Source organism: Amblyomma americanum, chromosome 2 (genome assembly GCF_052857255.1).
Source record: "Amblyomma americanum isolate KBUSLIRL-KWMA chromosome 2, ASM5285725v1, whole genome shotgun sequence".
Taxonomy (NCBI): domain Eukaryota; kingdom Metazoa; phylum Arthropoda; class Arachnida; order Ixodida; family Ixodidae; genus Amblyomma; species Amblyomma americanum.
In genome coordinates, this window is record NC_135498.1 from 80,329,652 (window position 1) to 80,349,393 (window position 19,742).

The following is a 19,742-nucleotide window of genomic DNA, read 5'->3' on the forward strand; positions in this document are numbered from 1 at the left end:
ACTTTTAAAACCCAAAAATCGCAACAAAATGAGATGATAAACAAGAAAGTGCATACCTCCATCCACTGCCTTGCGTTCGTCGTGGGCATGAATGGTCCTTCTGCGGCGGTGCATTTTGCGCACACTCCAGCGCTGAGGCATGGTGTTCTTCCGAAGGACTGGTGTCGCTGCAGGCGAAGCCCGCGACGCATCTCGTGAAGGGGACAGGCAGGCCAATGATCCAAGAAGCGGCTTTACAAAGGCTTTTTGCAAGTACTTAGCCTTGATCCATGCTTCACGGACACTTCTGCAATGCATGAGTGGATGCACAGAAAATCACATGGTTATGTGGATTTTGAGAAAAAAAAAAGAAGGAAAAGAAAGAAAGAGAAAAAGGATAACTATGTGCAGGATGCACTCCCAACTGCAGTGATAAAGCACAGCCTTTTTATGATGCCAAACGCCTCAGAATATCTAAAACCATGAGTGCCCACACTCTGTTGAAGTCACGCGTAGCATGCTTCTGTGTGACTAGGCTGTGTTGGATGGCCCAGAATGATTAACACTACCAGTCGGGCATGTGTCCTATCAGAATTCAGTGTGTGGTCATGCTTTTGTCATGACCAAAGTGGCTGTTGGTGACAATTTATGGTTACTTAAAGAAACTACTGCAGCACTGATTGGGCAGTGCAACCTGAAACTTCCTCTCTTTACTTGAGGATGACATTTCAGCAACTGCTCAGCCTACCACACATTACCTCAAGGCCACATACAAAAATACTCATCTGACATTCATTGCCATTATGAGATGCCACAAAACACGAATGCAATTTGTAGTAAAGCTATTTCAGTGAATATGAGTTGACTGTATACTGAGGGCAAAAAAGCCAAGCATTGGCATCACAGCTCACAACATATAGTACATGATGAAATGTGAAAGTTTTGAAACCTCAAGAAAGGAAACATTATATATTTCAAATCGACTGTGCGAAATCAAGCACACACACTAAGAATATTACCTACTCATGTAAAATTTTCTTCTGTGAACCCGAGTACACCTAATAGGACACATAAGATATGCTGCCTGGAAAAATGCTTTTTCTAGGCATCTTTCTTTATTAATGTTGGCATACTAGCATCCCAATCATGATTCCTAGTAAAAGCAATAACATTTATTCAGCCCTAACCCTCAAAACGCATCCTATGTGAAGCACATAAGCTACAGGATTGCACATAGAAGTAAGCTCAAAAGAAGGGTGATACATTACAATGAGCTTTGGTGCCAACAAGCCAAATGTTGCTCATTAGAAACTTGCAAATGTCCCCAAAGTTACAAACAGTAGTAACAGCAGTAGTATTCCTACTCCACACAACTAATTCACTATCTGGGACTACCTAGCACAAATGAAAGCATGCCACACCCGCGTTTTGCATTATATCTGAGATAAATATTGTCACGACAACAAATGGTTAAATGTCAGCAGAGCCAGCTTTATCAATAACCTATAGACACATTGCGTGGATCTTTTGTTAGTCTCGGAAGACTTTCAATGTTTTCTGGTGAAAGAAAAAAAGGTCACCAACATTCATGAGAAGGCAGTGCCTAGCAAAGAAAAAAGGAGTAAAAAAGAGCCCACACCTGCTACTATCTGACGTGGCCCTGACAGCAACATTCTCATCCACACGAGCCTCGTAGACACCGTTGATGACCGTGTTGCCTAGCTCGGCCATCACCTTGAGTATTTCCGGCTCCCAAGTGTCGAGCGTTAAGGAGCGCACCTTGGAGACATGTACACCCATGCTCCTGAAAATGCAGTTGAACAAAGGCCCTTCAGAGGGACACACTGCATCAGTAGCGGCGAATAAGAAATATGTGCACATTCTTTAAATGCCATCACTACAAAGTGCCATCATTATGCCATGACACAAGCATCTAACACCACGACAGTAGGCTAACCAAAATACAGCCGATTCCTTGTTTATTTTTGATGTGCCATCCTTTGGGATTCTCAGCTAACTGTGACGACATCACTGATAAATTTGCACTTCTTCTTTCACACAAGCTTGATGGTCCAAAGGACAGACTGATATTTATCTTCACTGCAGAGTTTGCTTCGGTTTTTTCAAATCTGCCCCTTGTTAACCGCCGAATACTGCCTGTCAAAGGGACCGACCACTAACCAAAATCTGTCATTACACTGCAGCGGAAATGAAAGGATTGTGCCTCATATTGTAAGAATTGAGCACTGCAATATCAAAGATATAAGGATTTATAATTTTAATTTGGCATTGAAAAATCGCATAAAAAGCTATCTTGTGGCAAAACCCGTGGTTATCAGTGTAGCCCACCATGTAAAATGAAAACTGGTTATCTGGAAAGGAAACAGAGTAACTGTCTCACATATCGTGGTAGACACCCGAACTGCCTCCTAAGGGAAGGGTTAAAGGAGGGAGTGAAAGAAGAAAGGCAGAAAGAGATGCCCCAGTGGAAGGCTCTAGAATAATTTTGACCACCTAGGAATCTTTTTAACCTGCACCCACATCACACATCACACGGACCTCTAGAATTTTGCCTCCCATCGAAATTCAACTGTGGCAGCTGGGATCGAACCCTCGAGCGTCATAACCACTGAGCCACCGCGAACCACATCTTGGTAAAATATTGCTTATTTGTTTTAAGCAAACAGTGTTTTTTTTTCTTTCAGGAGTGTTCGTCAGGCTTTATTATTAGTTTACACTTCCTCGAGTGCGCCCTTTGATGAAAAGCAACGTGCCCTTCACATCATTGACCATGAGCTTTTAGCTTTTGTAACTAGATGGAGCGGCAGTGTTTGGAGTTTCTTGGATGAAGCAGCAAGCACGGTCTACTAAAGCTTTCGTCGAAGAGGCATACCCCACTGTGTCGCAACAGCTTTGCGCGTGGAAACTAAAATGTACGCTATTCTAAACCAAGAATACCTTATTACTGTCTGGTGGGTGAGATTTATATTAGTTTCTGGCTCAGCACTTTTGCCGACATGCAATCACCATCGAGCTCATTGGTCACGGTTTTCAGCATCGGGATACATAAAAACGGGCGCATGCACAGAGTTAAAAATGCTTGGTAATAATTTCCTACAGCATTTCCAGCTAAACCATTGCAGAATCCAGCACCTTAGAGAGCAAGCTTTCCATTTTTCCGAAAAAAATTAGACCCTTCAAGTTCAGTGTTCAGTCCCTTCAAGAAATTCGCGGTTGAAATCCAACGAAGCACCAACTCATCAGACCCAGACAGAGTCACTCACAAATCACTTTCTGATTTAAAGCCCTGTCAGTAAAAGCAAGCAACTGGTCTAGTCAGTACCAAGCCATGCTCAAAAACAGCATGAAAACACCATAATACGCATAAGGAGGGAAATACCACTCATCTGTGTGCGTGGCCTCTCTTGAACGCTTACTAGCTGTTGCGGCGATTCACAACATATGTCAATAACTGAGAAAAGCAAAGATGATCTCAATGGATAAAGCTGGTTAGCGTTGACGATTTGGGTAAGCACTAGATGTCGAAACTGGGATCAACGTGACATTAGTAGTGCAAGGTGGCCTAGTTAAGTCAAGTCTTATGGTAACACTGCAAAAAGCACTTTCCTATTGAGCAACCCTCTTGTCACTGTTTGCATAGTCTTGCTCATCTGTCATCACTCGAAAGAAAACGTTTCCTTTGCCCTGTTACCATACATCGTAAAATGTGAAGCAACAGTACAGAAACCAGACACTGCTAGTTCAGCAGGGTGAGGCGACAATGCGACAACTCAAAGTCAACCAAGTGGCAACAAACCTGTGTATCCCAGAGCATTCAATGCACAGGGTCACACCAAGATTGATGCTGGCCCAGCAAGGTCCTGGGGAACGACAGTCGCAGCACAGTTCATTTCCTGGGATGCTGGTCAGTTGGCTGCAGTCAGACAAATAAAAAGAGCAGTCTTTATAAGAATGATCCATGAGAAAAAAATTAAGAGAGATTGAGAGCAAATACACATAAACTGTGGTCCAGGCCAGAGCCTACACTTGTGGAGAATTTTTTTCTGAGACTATGCCGCGGTGCTACAGTGGAGTTCTCAAACATTAGTCACTACTTCAAGCAGGTTTGCTAGCATAGTGAATGATAGCAGTGCGAGAACAAATTTTTCTTTTCAGCGACACAAGAGAAGAACCACACGACATGAGTGCCGTGTTTGACTAGATTTGTGCTGCCTTGATTTTTACATTACTCTTCAGCTATCAATGCCCAAATGCTGCAGCTTCATTTTTCCCATGAAGAGGATCACCATTCAGGTGAAAAATTTGCTTCAGCAATAACCACCACACAAGATTAAATCCAGGCCTACACACAACTGTTATTCAACCGCCAAAAGCAGAATGTCAGAGGCTGTATCTTTTCTGGTATGTAGTGGTTAAGCTTAGTCTTACTTTAAATCCAGAGAACGCAAAAAAGAAACCCATTTTTGTGAGCAAAATAAAATGGCGCATCTTGACAAAGCGCTTTACAAAGCAGTGGCCATCTGAAGGCTTCAGTGCTTTTTACATAGTAATCGTGAGCAAGACACATATCTGATGGCCTTAGACATTACATAATACTGTTGATAAGTTCAACTTTCGAACAGGAAGTGCCCTGTGATAACGCAACCCATTTTTTGAGGCCTTGCAAAAAAGAATCCAAAACGATAACTGCATGCTTTTGAGGGGTTGTTTTCCAAAGACAACACATATAGCAACAAAACACCTACATGTGAGCCCTTGGAGGTTTTGGTACCGGGTTAGCGCTCTGCCTTGACAATGATGAAAGTGAAGAATCTGATGATGCTTTCCAGTCCTGCATTCCAAGCACAAAAAAATTAATTACCAGTTATAAAATCTGTGCTCAGTTTTTCAACAGTACAATGCACTTCGCCAGACTTCTTGGTATAGACAATTCGTTTTATGCATGACAGGTAATATACAATTTTCATCCCCTTCCATTCAATTGAAGGGATATTTGTAGCAATGCATGACACTGTTGCATTAACTGTAGTATTGCAACAGAAACATCATGTAATCCACTTACATCTTTGGAAAGCTTCCTGTCATCTTCATCTTGTGCAGGCTGATTCAAAGCATGTGAGATTCCAGACTGCAGAGCAGTAATCCAGCAGTCATATGACTCTTGAGAATCAGCTTGAAGCATGTGAGTCCTGCACAAGCAAAGCATGCTTCAAGACAGGTTCCTAAAGACAAAATCCAGTTATCATTAAAAAAAAAAAAAGCTGTAAGACAAAAAATGATCAATTCTGTGCTACAGAAACTAATGTGAAGGTAAGGATATACACCGGCCATAGATATCAAAATGCAAGGCAAATAGTGGTTGGCACTGTCAAAACAAGCAAGATCTGTCGCATACGTTCTGTATCCCCAACATTAACTAAGGTAGACAAAATAAGTTGCTCTCCAGGTTGCACTGAGCTAGTGACCGATTCAATTGATGCCGCATCTTCCATTAGCCCTTTACCATAAGTGGAGGCTGCTGTAAATTATGAATTACCAGCAGCATTACTGCTATTTCCCAACTCAGAACTTAATGGCAACAGCAGTTCGATACTAATTTCACCACATAAGGTAAGATGGACGTGGGACAAAATTTAGATTTAACTTTTATCATGCAACTCAGGAACAGCAAAAAGGTTAAGAAAGTCATGCCATGTTTAATGCCCACTGACAGAAGCTGAAAAATGGCAAAATAAGGAACTTTTAACCTCAGTGCACCTTTTTTTTTTTTTTTAGTAAGTACATGAGCCTGTACTGAGACATTAAAACTCCCCTCCCATTTTATCAGTCTAAAACACTCGCACATATTGCAACTAAAGTAAAATATTACTGAACTTAGCTTCCTGGCTCCTGAGCCTTTTGGGTGGACATAAAAGACCATTCACAATAATCATATCCATTACTAATCCATTTTGCAGCAGCACTTCCCAGAATCAAATGACAGAAAATAGGATGGTGAAGCATCCACCAACAGAGCTGGAGACATTTATTAGGCATCAGAACTACAAAAAGAACTGAGACTGAGTCACCCGTGCCACACCAGCCAATTACCAGTGAGCCTCACTGCTACAAGTTGTCACGGAGTGGGCGCACGCATACAATGGGCTCCACACTCTCTGATACCAATTCTAGGGGAGGAGAGACAAACACCTCCACCCAGGTGCCAGACCTTAAGCAGGATCGAGTGGCTAACCGGCGATAGGTCCACGCCTGACCCGCGGCTGACCGGAGGCACGACACAGGAGTCGGTAATAAGGGTGAAGGAATTTAATTAGCAAAGCGGAACAACACTTAACATGTCATCAATTACAACAAAACATGGGAACTGAACAGACAGAACAAGTTTTAGATTCTGCACACAAAGTCTAAGATGACAGATGAGAAGAAATACAAGTATACAAAGCACTTTTTAAGGACAGAATTAAAGATAGAGTTCGTAAAGGCGGGAGTGGCGGGGCTTAGCTGTTCGGGTGGTTGAGGTCCGGTCCGAGATGGCGTCGGGCTGTCGCTGCCGGGTCCCCGGAGTCGCTACTCGCTGGCCAGACACTTCGCGACGAGCCGACCACCTCTCGGCTGACACTTCACACACACGCGCGGTTAGCCAGCACACCGCCACATCCAAAATCTCCACTCCGACTACTCCCCGCCGCATTCTACAGTCCCCCCCGCAGCGTCCCCATCTCCCTCTCTCACAGTCCCCGGACAGCCCGGGGCCCGGGACCGACGAATCAGAGGCTGCGACGAACGTAAACTATCGCGCCGAAACGTCCCGCGCCGAGCCCCTGGCTGGCCTCGCCGGAGCCCCAGACGGAATTCCGCGTACAAGAGGTCATCGGCCAAACAACTGCTTTCTCCCGGTCGGAGACCAGACAGAAGAGGGGGGGGGGTGCAGGCGCGGATGTTTAGGATGGAGCCCCGTCGCCGGGCTTAACCGCCGCGGGGCAAAATCGCAACCAGCGCGAATTCTGTTTCACCACCCCCGCGTCAAGAATGTTATCCCTGATAACATTACCATATCAAAAACAGAAGTCGCGCGCGCTTCGCTGTGTGCGGCATGCATATTGTACTGAATACATAGCACAGACACATCCGGATAATACTGCGAAATACAGGCAAAACCCACTGACATATTACTGCGGAATACAGGCGTGCACAAGCATTTAATAGACACACGCTGAAGAACGAACTCGTTACACAAATTCAAGCGAAAAATTCTTGATCTCTAGAGATCATCAACTCGTCGGGCGACGGGCTCCCAAACCCGGCTGAGGTAATCAGCCCCGACATTGTCTTTCCCACGTATGTTTTCGACCGTGAAATCATACTCCTGGAGTAGGAGGGCCCAACGGAGCAGTCGCGAGTTCATGAACTGCGCCTCGCGGATGTATTTGAGTGGTTGGTGATCGGTCTGGAGGGTGAACTTTCGCCCATACAAAAAAAAATTAAATCGTTTGATGGCCCAAACGATTGCGAGGCCTTCCTTCTCGACTGCTGAGTAGGCTCGCTCTCTTTGTAGTAGCTTCCTACTTGCGTAGGCGACGGGGTGCAGCACCCCCTCTTTTCCCTGGAGGAGCACCGCCCCAAGACCCTGGTCGGAGGCGTCTGTGCGAAGGACGAAATCTTTTTTGAAATCAGCCACCTGTAGGATGGGTGGCTCTGTGAGCAGCCGCTTCAGTTCTGTGAAGGCGTGTTGCTCCCGGTCCCCCCACTTAACGGTGTTGGGCATCAGCTTCTTAGTCAGGTCCGTCAGGGGAGCCGCAACACTGGCGTAGTTTGGTATGAACTCCCGGTAGTAACCCGACAGTCCCAAGAATGCCCGAACTTGGCGCTTGGTCTTCGGTCTCGGAGAATCGCGGATCTTGCCCAAAATGGCCTTCATTGGGCCTAGGCTGCCCCTTCCAATGGTGTGCCCGAGGAAAGAGAGTTCCTCAAAACCCAAGTGACACTTCTTTGGATGGATCGTCAGTCCGGCTGCCCGTATCCGTGCGAGAGCGAGGCGGAGTGCTGTCATGTGGTCCTGCCAGCTTTCTGTCGCTACCAAAACATCGTCATAATAGTGGTAGACGTTGTCAATTCCTTCGAGCACTCTCCTCATTAGCTTTGCGAATACTGCCGGTGCCGTTTTTATGCCGAATGGCATGTTTTTGAACTGGTAATGTCCGCTGGGAGTTGAAAAGGCGGTCTTTTCTTTTGACTCTTCCTCCAGAGGCACTTGCCAATATCCCTTTGCAAGATCCATTTTAGAGAAGTACCTTCTTGCCCCAACTTCAGCGATTAGGCAGTCCGCGCGAGGAATAGGTTCCGCATCTGTTACCAGCACATCATTGAGTTTCCGGAAATCCACGCAAAACCGGTAGCAGCCGTCCGGTTTCTTAACCAAAACGACCGGGGCGTTGTGCGGGGAGCGTGACCTCTCGATCACTCCCATCTGTAGCATGCTGGACACCTCTTTCTCGACTGCTTGCTGGACTGCCTGAGGTAGTGGATATTGCTTCACATAGATGGGCTTATTCGTCGTCGTAGGTAAAGAGCACTCAGCCCATGTCGTGAAGCCTGGTTGTTCCGTGAAAACGTCCTGATAGGTTAACGCCAGTCCCCGCAGTTCCTTCACCTGTTGCGGTGTCAGTTGGCCCGCTATGGCGATGTCTTGGGGGCCCACCTGCTCATCCAATGGCCACATCAGCTCGGTGCACGCCTCGTCCGCTGCTACTGTAGCAACAGTCTGCACCGGGAGTTCTGGTCGCGTCTCGCGGGCATTATATTTCTTTAACATGTTGATATGAAACATTCTCGTAGTGCCCTCGACGTCAACAACGTAATCCACTTCGCCTTTTCTTCCCACGACTGGATAGGGTCCCCTCCATCTCATGGTGAGTTTGTTATGCTCAGTGGGCAATAAAAGAAGCACTTGGTCCCCCTCTTGCAGCTGTCGTGGCCGGGCTCGATTGTCATAGTATGCCTTGTACCGCTCTCCTGCTTGGGTCAGTGCTTCATGAGCAATTTGGCACGTCGTCTCCAATCTTTCTTTAAGGTCAATGACATACTCGTACGCTGTCTTCACCTCTTCCTCAATCCTACTGCCCGTCCACAGTTCTCGTAAGATGGCAAGCGGTCCCCGCACATTGCGTCCGTAAAGGAGCTCAAATGGTGAGAAACCCGTGCTCGCCTGGGCTACCTCCCGGTAAGCGAAAAGAAGAGGCTCGATGAATCTATCCCAGTCCTTGGGCTGTTCAGCACACATTCGACGCAACATCTTCTTCAAGGTGCCATTCATTTTCTCCACCAGGCCATTCGCCATGGGGTGGTAGGGAGTCGTCGTTTTCAGCCGCAGAGATAAAAGGCGCCCCACCTCAGCCATAAGTTCGGAAGTAAAGTTTGATCCTCGATCGCTGAGCATCTCTTCCGGTACTCCTACCCGTGCAAATATATGCAGAAGTGCCTCGGCGACCCTCTCTGTCTCGATACTCGGCAGGGCTACTGCCTCTGGAAATCGGGTGGCGTAATCTATCAACGTCAGAATATAGCGGTTGCCTCGGCGTGTGGTAGGCTTGAGGGGTCCCACTATATCCACAGCGACTTTGCTGAAGGGGGTGTCAACGAGAGGCACCCGCTCCAAGGGAACCTTCCGCACTGCGCCTCGCGCCACGGTTTTCTGGCATATGTCGCACGATGCGACAAACCTGCTCACATCTCCCTGTAAACCCGGCCAAAAGAAGTCCGCGAGAATGCGGTCTGTTGTCTTTTTTCTGCCGAGATGCCCTGCCATCAGCCCCACATGTGCCAACTGGAGAACCTTCTCGCGATGCTTCTGGGGCACCACGAGCTGTGTCGTCTTCGCTCCGGTGCCGGGAACGTACTCTCGGTACAGCAGGCCATCCCGGAGACCGAATGTGAACGAACTGCCTCCCTTGCACCTCGTCCTCTTTCTCTGCTTGTCTGCCTCGAAGCAAACTAGGAGGCTACTGTCCTCCCGTTGGTCTTGCCTCATCTGGTCAGGGCTGACATCAGGGAGAGTAGCAGGCGCCCGTAGCTTACGGAATCCCTCTTGGGATTGTCGGGCCGCTTGCTGGCGGGTCGTGACCGCCGCCGTGGGCATGGTAACCTGGTCGGGGCACTTGTCGCATGAATCATGGTGCTCCTTTGGAGGAGCTTCTGTCTCTTCCGAATTCTGCGGTTTCCACTCAGTATCTGGTGCTCCTGGACGTCGTACCCCTTCAATGTTTCCGAGGACAAGGTCGAAGAGGGGCTCCTCCATGCACCCCGCTGTAACTTCCCCTCGGTAGTATGGGGTGTCGATATGAATGCGGGCCTCAGGCAAGAACTTAGCAGAGCGGTCTACCAAGTACACGATCCGGTAGTCCCCGGTCATTTCTTCGTCCTTCACGAAGCTGCGGTTGACGATCACCATGTTACAACCTGTATCCCTGAGCACTCGACCCTTCCTTCCACTGATCAAGCCCTCTACGACCGGCAAGTCAGGCGCCCCTGACAACGCAGTCATGTTGACGACCGGGACACGTTGTCCACCCTTCAATTCTAAATAGCCATCCTCAATACATGTAGACACGTTCCCGGAGGTAGATGGTGTCCGATTCTTTTGCACTGGAGGGCCACGGTTCGCCCTGCACTGTGCCGCAATGTGCCCTGGTCGCGAGCAGATGTAACACCGTGAACGCGTCCCCGGGCCACGCGGCTGTTCGGTCATCTCGCCAGCGACCAGGCTATCCGTCTTGGAGCCTCTTCGGCCAAAGTTGATGGTCCCTCGTGCCATCACATATTCATCTGCTCGTTGAACCAATTCCTTCAGGTCCGTGCTCCGCTTTTCTCTTATAAACGTCACCATTGCAGGCGCACAGTTTTCCAACAATTGCTCGGCTAAAATTAGCCCTTTCACCCCCTCGTATGTCTTGTCTGTTTTCGACAGTTCTATCCATCTTCCCCAGTAGTTCCCCAGTCGAGACACGAACTGCGAGGGAGTCTCGTGGTCGTTGGGCGTTTCGTTCCGAAACTTCCGGCGGAATCCCTCTTCTGTCAACCGAAATCTGAGGAGCAGCGCAAGCTTCACTTTATCGTAGTCATTCGAGTCAGGAGCCGGCATTCGGCCAAACACATTCAATGCTTCTCCTGTGAGGCAAGTGCTAAGCGCAGTGGCCCACTGCTCCCGTGGCCACTGTTGGGCTGCCGCCACCCGCTCAAACCGCGTCAGATACGCGTCCAGGTCATCACCCTTTTCGTTAAATGGGGCCATCAACTTGTGTGGACGAACTCCAAGCGCTCGGGTTGGCATCGTCGACGAGCTCGGTTCGCTGACCGAACTGCCACTAATGTTGGAATTCGCCCTTAACTGAAGGAGTGCCATCTCCTTATCAATTTCCTGGAGTTTTCGATCAGAGCGCTCCTTCTCCCGCGCATCTCGCTCCTTCTCCCGCGCATCACGCTCTTTCTCTCGCTCGTCTTCCAGCTTGCGGCGCTCGCGTTCCGCCGCTCTCTCTTCCCTCAGGAACTCGCGCAGCTCTGCTCCCTCCAGACCCAACTCCTTACCTAGTGCGACTAAGCGTTCTGTTTCCGCCATCGTGTTCACACCAGCAGTCAAAAAAAAAACCGTATACGTCTGTATCGCTGTCTCGCGGTCAGCGCCAGTCAGGGTTAGCACAGGGTCCTGTCGCGGACGCCAGTTTGTCACGGAGTGGGCGCACGCATACAATGGGCTCCACACTCTCTGATACCAATTCTAGGGGAGGAGAGACAAACACCTCCACCCAGGTGCCAGACCTTAAGCAGGATCGAGTGGCTAACCGGCGATAGGTCCACGCCTGACCCGCGGCTGACCGGAGGCACGACACAGGAGTCGGTAATAAGGGTGAAGGAATTTAATTAGCAAAGCGGAACAACACTTAACATGTCATCAATTACAACAAAACATGGGAACTGAACAGACAGAACAAGTTTTAGATTCTGCACACAAAGTCTAAGATGACAGATGAGAAGAAATACAAGTATACAAAGCACTTTTTAAGGACAGAATTAAAGATAGAGTTCGTAAAGGCGGGAGTGGCGGGGCTTAGCTGTTCGGGTGGTTGAGGTCCGGTCCGAGATGGCGTCGGGCTGTCGCTGCCGGGTCCCCGGAGTCGCTACTCGCTGGCCAGACACTTCGCGACGAGCCGACCACCTCTCGGCTGACACTTCACACACACGCGCGGTTAGCCAGCACACCGCCACATCCAAAATCTCCACTCCGACTACTCCCCGCCGCATTCTACAGTCCCCCCCGCAGCGTCCCCATCTCCCTCTCTCACAGTCCCCGGACAGCCCGGGGCCCGGGACCGACGAATCAGAGGCTGCGACGAACGTAAACTATCGCGCCGAAACGTCCCGCGCCGAGCCCCTGGCTGGCCTCGCCGGAGCCCCAGACGGAATTCCGCGTACAAGAGGTCATCGGCCAAACAACTGCTTTCTCCCGGTCGGAGACCAGACAGAAGAGGGGGGGGGGTGCAGGCGCGGATGTTTAGGATGGAGCCCCGTCGCCGGGCTTAACCGCCGCGGGGCAAAATCGCAACCAGCGCGAATTCTGTTTCACAAGTGCACGATGCTCTTTCAGTCCATTTGCAATTTGTTTTGGGAAATCTGCACAAACATAACAAGAAAGATAGAGAACGAATATCACATGATAACCTGCTGTGGTCATCCTTCCTCTATTCCTGTATTTACATCCGTGCTCACCACCAGGGGCAACCGCCAACCAATCGGTTCAGCTCAGCCCACCACCACAGCTGCAGGGAACTGGACTCACTTGGAAGGTGACAGGACCTCAAAGCAGAACCGTCGCTCAAAATCCAGTGCGGGTTTCACGGTGCAGAGCCGCAAGTCTTCCTCCATGACAGTGCGCTGCTCATCCTTGGAGCGCTTGCGGTACACTAGCTGGCCATGCTGGATGATGAACCACCGCCTGTTCCAGGTCTTGAAGGCGTTGGAGGTGCGCTTGAACAGGTAGCCCTCCAGGCTGATGCCATTGTTGGCTGAAGGGTCCTTGTGGACAACCGGTATCACATCCTGCTGTGGGAAAATGTGAAGTAGTAAACATGAGCACGGTCTGTGTTACTTGGACAGATATTCTCAGAGGTTTCAGTTCGGGAGTTGTGCTTCGAAAGCAACTGAGACAGGCAGCATGACGACTGTGTTGAAATTTGCGAGCTGCCTGGCATTGCACCCCACTCAATGCACACAAGGAAGCATTCCGATAACATTCCAGCAGCCGGAATAAGAGTTTACAGTAGACAAATTAATGTGGTTAGCACATTATGTTTGATGTGGTGGGCCCTATAAAATGTCTTTGGAAGGAATACTAGGAAGTAGCCTATGCATAATGCATACATTCAGTGAGTGCCTGGATTGGAACGAGGAAAGGAAGGATGGGCCCTGAAATCTCACATAAGTGCGAACTCGAAGCACCTCAGTATGATCTCAGAACTCTTGTCCTTGGTGGTGCAAATGATGGTCATAAGGACTATCTGTGCGTGGATATGAAAATAAATTTAAAGTAAAACAACTCCAGTAAGACTTGCCTTTGAGGTCACAAGACCATGCCTTGAGTCGAGCTGCTTTGACAGGTCAGCAGACTCTTTGTTAAGCTTCTCAAGCTGAAAAGCAAAAAGTGTAAAAAATTATTCAGATGCCAAGAGCTGTTCAGCGAGCATTTTGCAACAGGCAATGTAGCCCTGTTCCCTTCGGACATGGTCTCAAAGAAACACAGCAAGCAATCGAAGGAGGCACTCACGGTGGTTCCCAACTGCTTCAAGAATGGTTCAGAGTCTTCAAAGAGATCATGGCCCTGGTGGAAGTAAGTACTGTAGGCGCCCGTAAGAGACAAGAGCTATAAAGAACACAGAAATCAAAGGGGTAAAAGCAGCTTCAAGGCTGTGCTGCTGCTATAGACCTGCCATTGGTAGCCACATACTATTACTTACAGTCTGCAGCACCTCGTGCCTCTTCTTGGATTGCAGGCAACTAAGCTGCAAAAAAAAAAGGAGTCTGGTTGGCTTTCTAAAGTGTTAGTCAAACTGAATTCAGTTTTGTGAATTCAATTCTTTGTTTTTCAGAAATGTTCTGGTGGACCACCTGGGCTAAAAGCTACTACTGTCAGCTTGACAAGGCCCAGGGCCCAAAAAACTACAAGGCGAGGCATATCATACAAAGTAAGTAAACATACATATTAAAACACCAAAGCATAAATGCATAGAAAAGAAGTATACGTCTCAAATTTTGTTTGATCTAGGATTGTAGAGATATGGAATCATAGATATGAGAGATTATGAAAGTAAATACGTAATCAAAATAAATAAATGAGTGAAATACAAAATACACAATCAGTGGCACACGCATGCATGCACACGCACATGCAAGCACATGCACGCACACAGAGAAGAGAGAAATGTGCATAGCACATGATTAAATAGTCACAATAATAAGCAAAAAAAAAATCAGGTGAATAAAGGAAACAAAATATACATCACAAAATCTACACGGTCAAAAAATGATGTCACAGCTGGGTAAGGTTGGGGCTGTTAAATTGCTGATAATTATTTAGAATTAACAAGAGGTTGTGCTTCACAGACTGTAGCTAGTAATTGGAACAGAAACTGGGAATTAGCCACAAATCAGTACTACGCACATTGACGTTACTACTATTGTGTTGTAAAGATGCGATGGATGAAATAAACTGTCTGAAAGGTGCTGATGATAAAGAAAATGAGCGCAACATATGAAATTCAGGCATATTTTGTATGGGGATGATATTGCAATAAAGGAAATATTACTCTTTAGAAGAAAAGTAGTCAATGTTAGCAATGTTCGTATGATCTTTTTTTTGTAACATGTGAATCTTATTAATGTTACCTTTTGTTGTCGTTAGCTACACCAAATTGCAACAATTAATATACGGGGAAAAGAGTGCCTGATATATTTGGAGCCACTGGTTATTCTACAGACCAAGCACGACCGACAAATATTGCGTAGGATTTCCCAAAGTAATCAAACACTTGGAATGTAGAATAGAGATAGCAAAACCAGTTCCAGAGTTAATTTAATCAAAATTGCTTCTAAGCTTCTAGTTCAGCAACACCTGTTAAGCACCTGTTACTGGGTTTCGTGTCGTAGTGTCGCAGTCGCGTGCGTAACCGGTGGGTGTGTTGCCCTGGGAACCACTCGGAGAGTGGTTACTGTGCAAGGAGGAAGGTATGACGCGAGCGGATAAATGTAACCGGTGGGCAGTTACTGCAAGAACCATCCAGGGGGTGGTTACCATGAAATGAGGAGGGTACCGGAAGAACGGAGGAATCCCAAACCGGAGAATGGTTACCCTAGAAGGAGGAGGGTAAGGCGACAGCATAAGAAGGCGCAACCAGTCGGCGGCAGCCATGCAAACCACCCGGAGGGTAGTTACACTGGAAGGACGAGGAGGGTTACCATCGAAGGAGGCTTTATGGCGAGAGTGTAGGAAGGCTTAACCAGAGGATGGTTACAACGGTAACCGCCCAGAAGGTGATTACCGTGGAAGGAGGAGGGTGTGGTGGAAGCGGAGAAATCTCGAACCAGAGGATTATGAAGTTGAAAGAAGGAGGGTATGGCGAGAGTGTGAGAACACGCAACCGTATGTGGTTGCCATGGGAGCCAACCGGTGGGCAGTTACTGCAAGAACCATCCAGAGGGTGGTTACCATGAAATGAGGAGGGTACCGGAAGAGCGGAGGAATCCCCGACCGGAGAATGGTTACCCTAGAAGGAGGACGGTAAGGCGACGGCGTAAGAAGGCACAACCAGTCGGCGGCTGCCATGCAAACAACCCGGAGGGTAGTTACCCTGGAAGGACGAGGAGGGTTACCATCGAAGGAGGCTTTATGGCGAGAGTGTAGGAAGGCTTAACCAGAGGATGGTTACAACGGTAACCGCCCAGAAGGTGATTACTGTGGAAGGAGGAGGGTGTGGTGGAAGGAGAGAAATCTCGAACCAGAGGATTATTGCGTTGAAAGAAGGAGGGTATGGCGAGAGTGTGAGAACACGCAAACGTATGTGGTTGCCATGGGAGCCAACCGGTGGGCAGTTACTGCAAGAACCATCCAGAGGGTGGTTACCATGAAATGAGGAGGGTGCCAGAAGAGTGGAGGAATCCCCAACCGGAGAATGGTTACCCTAGAAGGAGGAGGGTAAGGCGACGGCGTAAGAAGGCACAACCAGTCGGCGGCTGCCATGCAAACCACCCGGACGGTAGTTACCCTGGAAGGACGAGGAGGGTTACCATCGAAGGAGGCTTTATGGCGAGAGTGTAGGAAGGCTTAACCAGAGGATGGTTACAACGGTAGCCGCCCAGAAGGTGATTACCGTGGAAGGAGGAGGGTGTGGTGGAAGGAGAGAAATCTCGAACCAGAGGATTATTGCGTTGAAAGAAGGAGGGTATGGCGAGGGTGTGAGAACACGCAAACGTGTGTGGTTGCCATGGGAGCCAACCAGTGGGCAGTTACTGCAAGAACCATCCAGAGGGTGGTTACCATGAAATGAGGAGGGTGCCGGAAGAGTGGAGGAATCCCCAACCGGAGAATGGTTACCCTAGAAGGAGGAGGGTAAGGCGACGGCGTAAGAAGGCACAACCAGTCGGCGGCTGCCATGCAAACCACCCGGACGGTAGTTACCCTGGAAGGACGAGGAGGGTTACCATCGAAGGAGGCTTTATGGCGAGAGTGTAGGAAGGCTTAACCAGAGGATGGTTACAACGGTAACCGCCCAGAAGGTGATTACCGTGGAACGAGACGGGTGTGGTGGAAGCGGAGAAATCTCGAACCAGAGGATTATTACGCTGAAAGAAGGAGGGTATGGCGAGAGTGTGAGAACACGCAACCGTATGTGGTTGCCATGGGAGCCAACCGGAGGGTAGTTGCCCTAGAAGGAGGAGGGGGGTAGCCATGGAAGGTGGGTACGGCAAGAGGGTATGGCGAGTGTAGGAAGGCCCGTAGGCCGATGAGAGGATCATCGGGGCGCTGCACTTCTAGGAAGGCAGATTGGAGAGGAGACCTAAATGAAAAAGACTGTGTAAAAAACTAAAAAGAACGCCCTAGAATTACACAGATGTAAGGTCGCTCTCATATTCTCTACCACAACATATCGTAAAGTATAAAGACCTTAACAGCTGTTGCTGCATCTGGTGTTAACCAGCGGTAACCACGTCCTGTCAATTTTTTTTATCACTTTCAATGCTCAAAATGCGTATTAAAGAAGAGAAAACTCAAAAATAAAAAATCAGAGGAGAAAAGGGCACACTAACTCACTGCTATATCATGCAAATGAGGTAAACAAGCAAAACCCTTCTCTAGGACTCCAAAAGCTTAAACTCCTTTTAACTATTTGTTTTGCACATAATGTTTGCATTGTTCTTAAGCTGTTGTAAAAAACAATGTTGTTGACTACATTTTTCTTGTGTGTGTGTGTGTTTGCAATATGCATTGCTTGTTCATCTGTTACATGTTCTGAATGATTCTCTATATGTGCACTGTTATACAAGGACTACACAGTACATTACCTGGTCAGAGACTAATGTTATTCAGCCACACAGACAGGCAGTCACTCATGATAGGCTCAAGATGCACAGAATGATGCACATACCTGGTGAACATAATCAAGTGCCAGGTGCTGGAAGCAGGAGCGAGTGGCGATCAACACATTGTGGGCATCTTCACATTCAGAAACCTTGGTACGTTGGACCTGAGAGTTGCGGAATAGCGCGTTATCCAGGTCATCGCTGATCTTCTCAAAGTGGCGTCTGGTCTCCTTGCTCTGGCGGATGTCGCTGAAATGGATCAAGAAGGGGTGAACATGGTAGAACAAAATTTTTAATTCATGTTACAAAACACCATTCAGTTTTCTCATCTTGTGTATGCCACTATATGTACAGTTTTTCGAATATGACAGCCAAACAAATGTTGTTGCTGATCTTCTTGTGAATCTTATCTGCATTTCTCCATTCGCATTTTTGCTGAGCATGTTGTAAATCATTAACCTTCAACTAAACTTGGGAAAAACTAATCTACCAAATCTTTCCTAAAAACCAGACACTGAACTTCAGTTAAGCACGACTCAGTTGTCGAAGTCTTCCAAGCTTTAGACAGCAAACATCCGATACAACTGCAATATAAATTACATACACTGTTATAACCTCAGCATGTCTCTTTGATAATAAAAATAATATAAAATCTTGAAAATCACAAGCCCAGAAAAAAATACACTGGCTGTATGGTCCAGTGGACACAGCTCAAGAAGAAAAAGAAGATTCCACTTACTTCTTGATGAAATTGCTCAAGTTCTTGACTATGGACTTCTGTGCATGCTCAAGAAGTATCTGAGCAAGAGATACAACATAAAAACTTGGTAAATGCCCTTCTATGATTAGTGCAAAAATTTAAGCGTCGTACTCAAACAACCACTGCATTAAGGTGTTGGTGATTGTACTCACTGACTGGAACTTCAATACATCTGTGAGAATCTGTATAAACCTATTTAGTGAATTCTGAAAAAAGAAAATATGCGTCGATACATTTCAAAGTCATTTTGATTCACAAATAACAGATGCATTTGGACTGGCATGTTGAAGGGCAAATGACCTTCAGCATACTAACCACAACAGATGCGTTGTCCTTGAAATATCCAATCAAGTCCCAGATGCCATTGATGAACGCGCTATTTGCAAGGTAGAAATGAGCAAAACATGGGCCCAGTTACCAAATGTGTCAAACTAAACACAAATGACAATGTATGAATCCTTACAAGCATCAGTTATCATATCCCTGCCACGGTAACTAATGATTACTGGGATGTGCTCAACGCTTTCAACAGGAGAGACTCGAGAGAAGTGCGAATTATCACCAAGTTTAACCAATGCAGAAAGCCAAAGTAGGCGTACCTTTTCGCTGTGACATGGCTTTTCCCAGTATCAACCATTACAGTGCATAGCTTTACCAACTGCAAAGCAAAGTTACAGCGAGCGGTTCAGGAAATCAGCTCAAGGATAACTGAATCGCAACAGTGAACTAAATCCAAACGGATGAACTTACTTTATCAAGCTTAATTTCCAGTTGATCGATGCTCTCTTCATTTTCTTCTAGCGCCTCCCTAACAAGAGAGAGAGAAAGAGAGCGTGTTTCGAATTAACAGCTGCTTTCATCAAGCACGCATTCTGCAGCTCTTGCGATCGTTTGCGTTAGTGTAACAGGATCTGTCCCCGAACGGCGTAACTCCGGAAGGAAGTTGTTAATCTGGAGGATATCGGAGGATGGCATCCTGTCTATCGATGGGCGTAAAGCTATAGTGTATACGCCAACTCCGCGATACACGAGACAGGTTCGTTAATCCTGAAGAACATCTTCAGCGCAGGGGATTCGTAAGAAGATAGAAAGACTTTTCCACATTCTTTCGTCGAAACGATAAAATGCAACGTCCATACACTACGCACCGCGAACAGCTTACCGAAATTTCGGAGAGTCCCTGATGCATTCGTCGAGGTCTATGATCGGCCTCATGATGAACCGTTGCTTCTAGTTTCGATGCCAGTCCATTTGATCGGTTGATCGGTGTTGTTGACGCCGGGTAAGTTGCGGAGAAGTCCGAGCACCACCTGAGAACCACAGCTCAACGCAGCATCGTCTACATGAATCATGCGACTAC

At 47.5% G+C, this 19,742-nt stretch overlaps 1 protein-coding gene across 3 annotated transcripts in view; it reads right to left on the reverse strand.

The window, feature by feature from the left end:
- CenB1A (Centaurin beta 1A) overlaps nt 1-19,685 on the reverse strand; it is a 33,726-nt gene extending 14,041 nt beyond the window's left edge. For 2 of the 3 annotated variants that reach the window (XM_077654721.1, XM_077654720.1), the window contains exons 1-16: nt 19,545-19,685; nt 19,133-19,190; nt 18,982-19,040; nt 18,698-18,758; nt 18,535-18,588; nt 18,362-18,420; nt 17,688-17,871; nt 14,004-14,048; nt 13,814-13,909; nt 13,602-13,676; nt 12,830-13,092; nt 5,063-5,189; nt 4,746-4,831; nt 3,797-3,913; nt 1,619-1,783; nt 57-286 (exon numbers count right to left, since the gene is read on the reverse strand). In XM_077654721.1, the coding sequence (XP_077510847.1) occupies nt 57-286; nt 1,619-1,783; nt 3,797-3,913; nt 4,746-4,831; nt 5,063-5,189; nt 12,830-13,092; nt 13,602-13,676; nt 13,814-13,909; nt 14,004-14,048; nt 17,688-17,871; nt 18,362-18,420; nt 18,535-18,588; nt 18,698-18,758; nt 18,982-19,040; nt 19,133-19,190; nt 19,545-19,597 (1,732 nt within the window). In that variant the 5' untranslated portion in view covers nt 19,598-19,685. The remainder of the gene's footprint in view (nt 1-56; nt 287-1,618; nt 1,784-3,796; nt 3,914-4,745; nt 4,832-5,062; nt 5,190-12,829; nt 13,093-13,601; nt 13,677-13,813; nt 13,910-14,003; nt 14,049-17,687; nt 17,872-18,361; nt 18,421-18,534; nt 18,589-18,697; nt 18,759-18,981; nt 19,041-19,132; nt 19,191-19,544) is intronic. The other variant, XM_077654722.1, reaches the window with a different exon arrangement.
- Nucleotides 19,686-19,742: the final 57 nt, after the last annotated feature.